Genomic DNA, 269 nt, shown 5'->3' with positions numbered 1-269 from the left:
TCCCCATGTATTCACAACACGCGGATTCACAAACGAATTGGTGGCCCCCGTATCTATCAGGGCCATTACCTGAGCACTCCCAATTTGCGCGGGCACTAGCGGCATCGCTACTAACCCGGTATCCTTCTCTCCTCGGAGGGGCTCGCAGTCGACGACACTCCTTTGCTGCTTAGTCGGATGCCAACCCTGCATCTCACGACACTCCTCCGTTTGGGCATCGCCCGCAGATTTGTGGCTCCTTGAATTCTAGTGCCCCGCCGCACGTGGAT

At 57.2% G+C, this 269-nt stretch overlaps 2 protein-coding genes across 2 annotated transcripts; one reads left to right on the top strand and one right to left on the bottom strand.

Moving 5' to 3' along the window:
• On the bottom strand, nucleotides 1–229 carry CSUI_005954 (uncharacterized protein; the record flags this gene model as incomplete). The annotated part of the gene is made up of 1 exon (XM_068066119.1): nucleotides 1–229. A coding segment is annotated over exon 1 (192 nt), but the record flags the coding sequence as incomplete, so codon positions are not given.
• On the top strand, nucleotides 31–258 carry CSUI_005953 (uncharacterized protein; the record flags this gene model as incomplete). Its single annotated transcript, XM_068066118.1, has 1 exon — nucleotides 31–258. A coding segment is annotated over one exon (141 nt), but the record flags the coding sequence as incomplete, so codon positions are not given.
• Between the last annotated feature and the right edge of the window lie 11 nt (nucleotides 259–269).

This window comes from Cystoisospora suis (genome assembly GCF_002600585.1).
Source record: "Cystoisospora suis strain Wien I chromosome Unknown contig_2958, whole genome shotgun sequence".
Classification (NCBI taxonomy): Eukaryota; Apicomplexa; class Conoidasida; order Eucoccidiorida; family Sarcocystidae; genus Cystoisospora; species Cystoisospora suis.
Note: the sequence above shows the minus strand (reverse complement) of the source record. Positions and strands in the feature narration are given on the sequence as shown.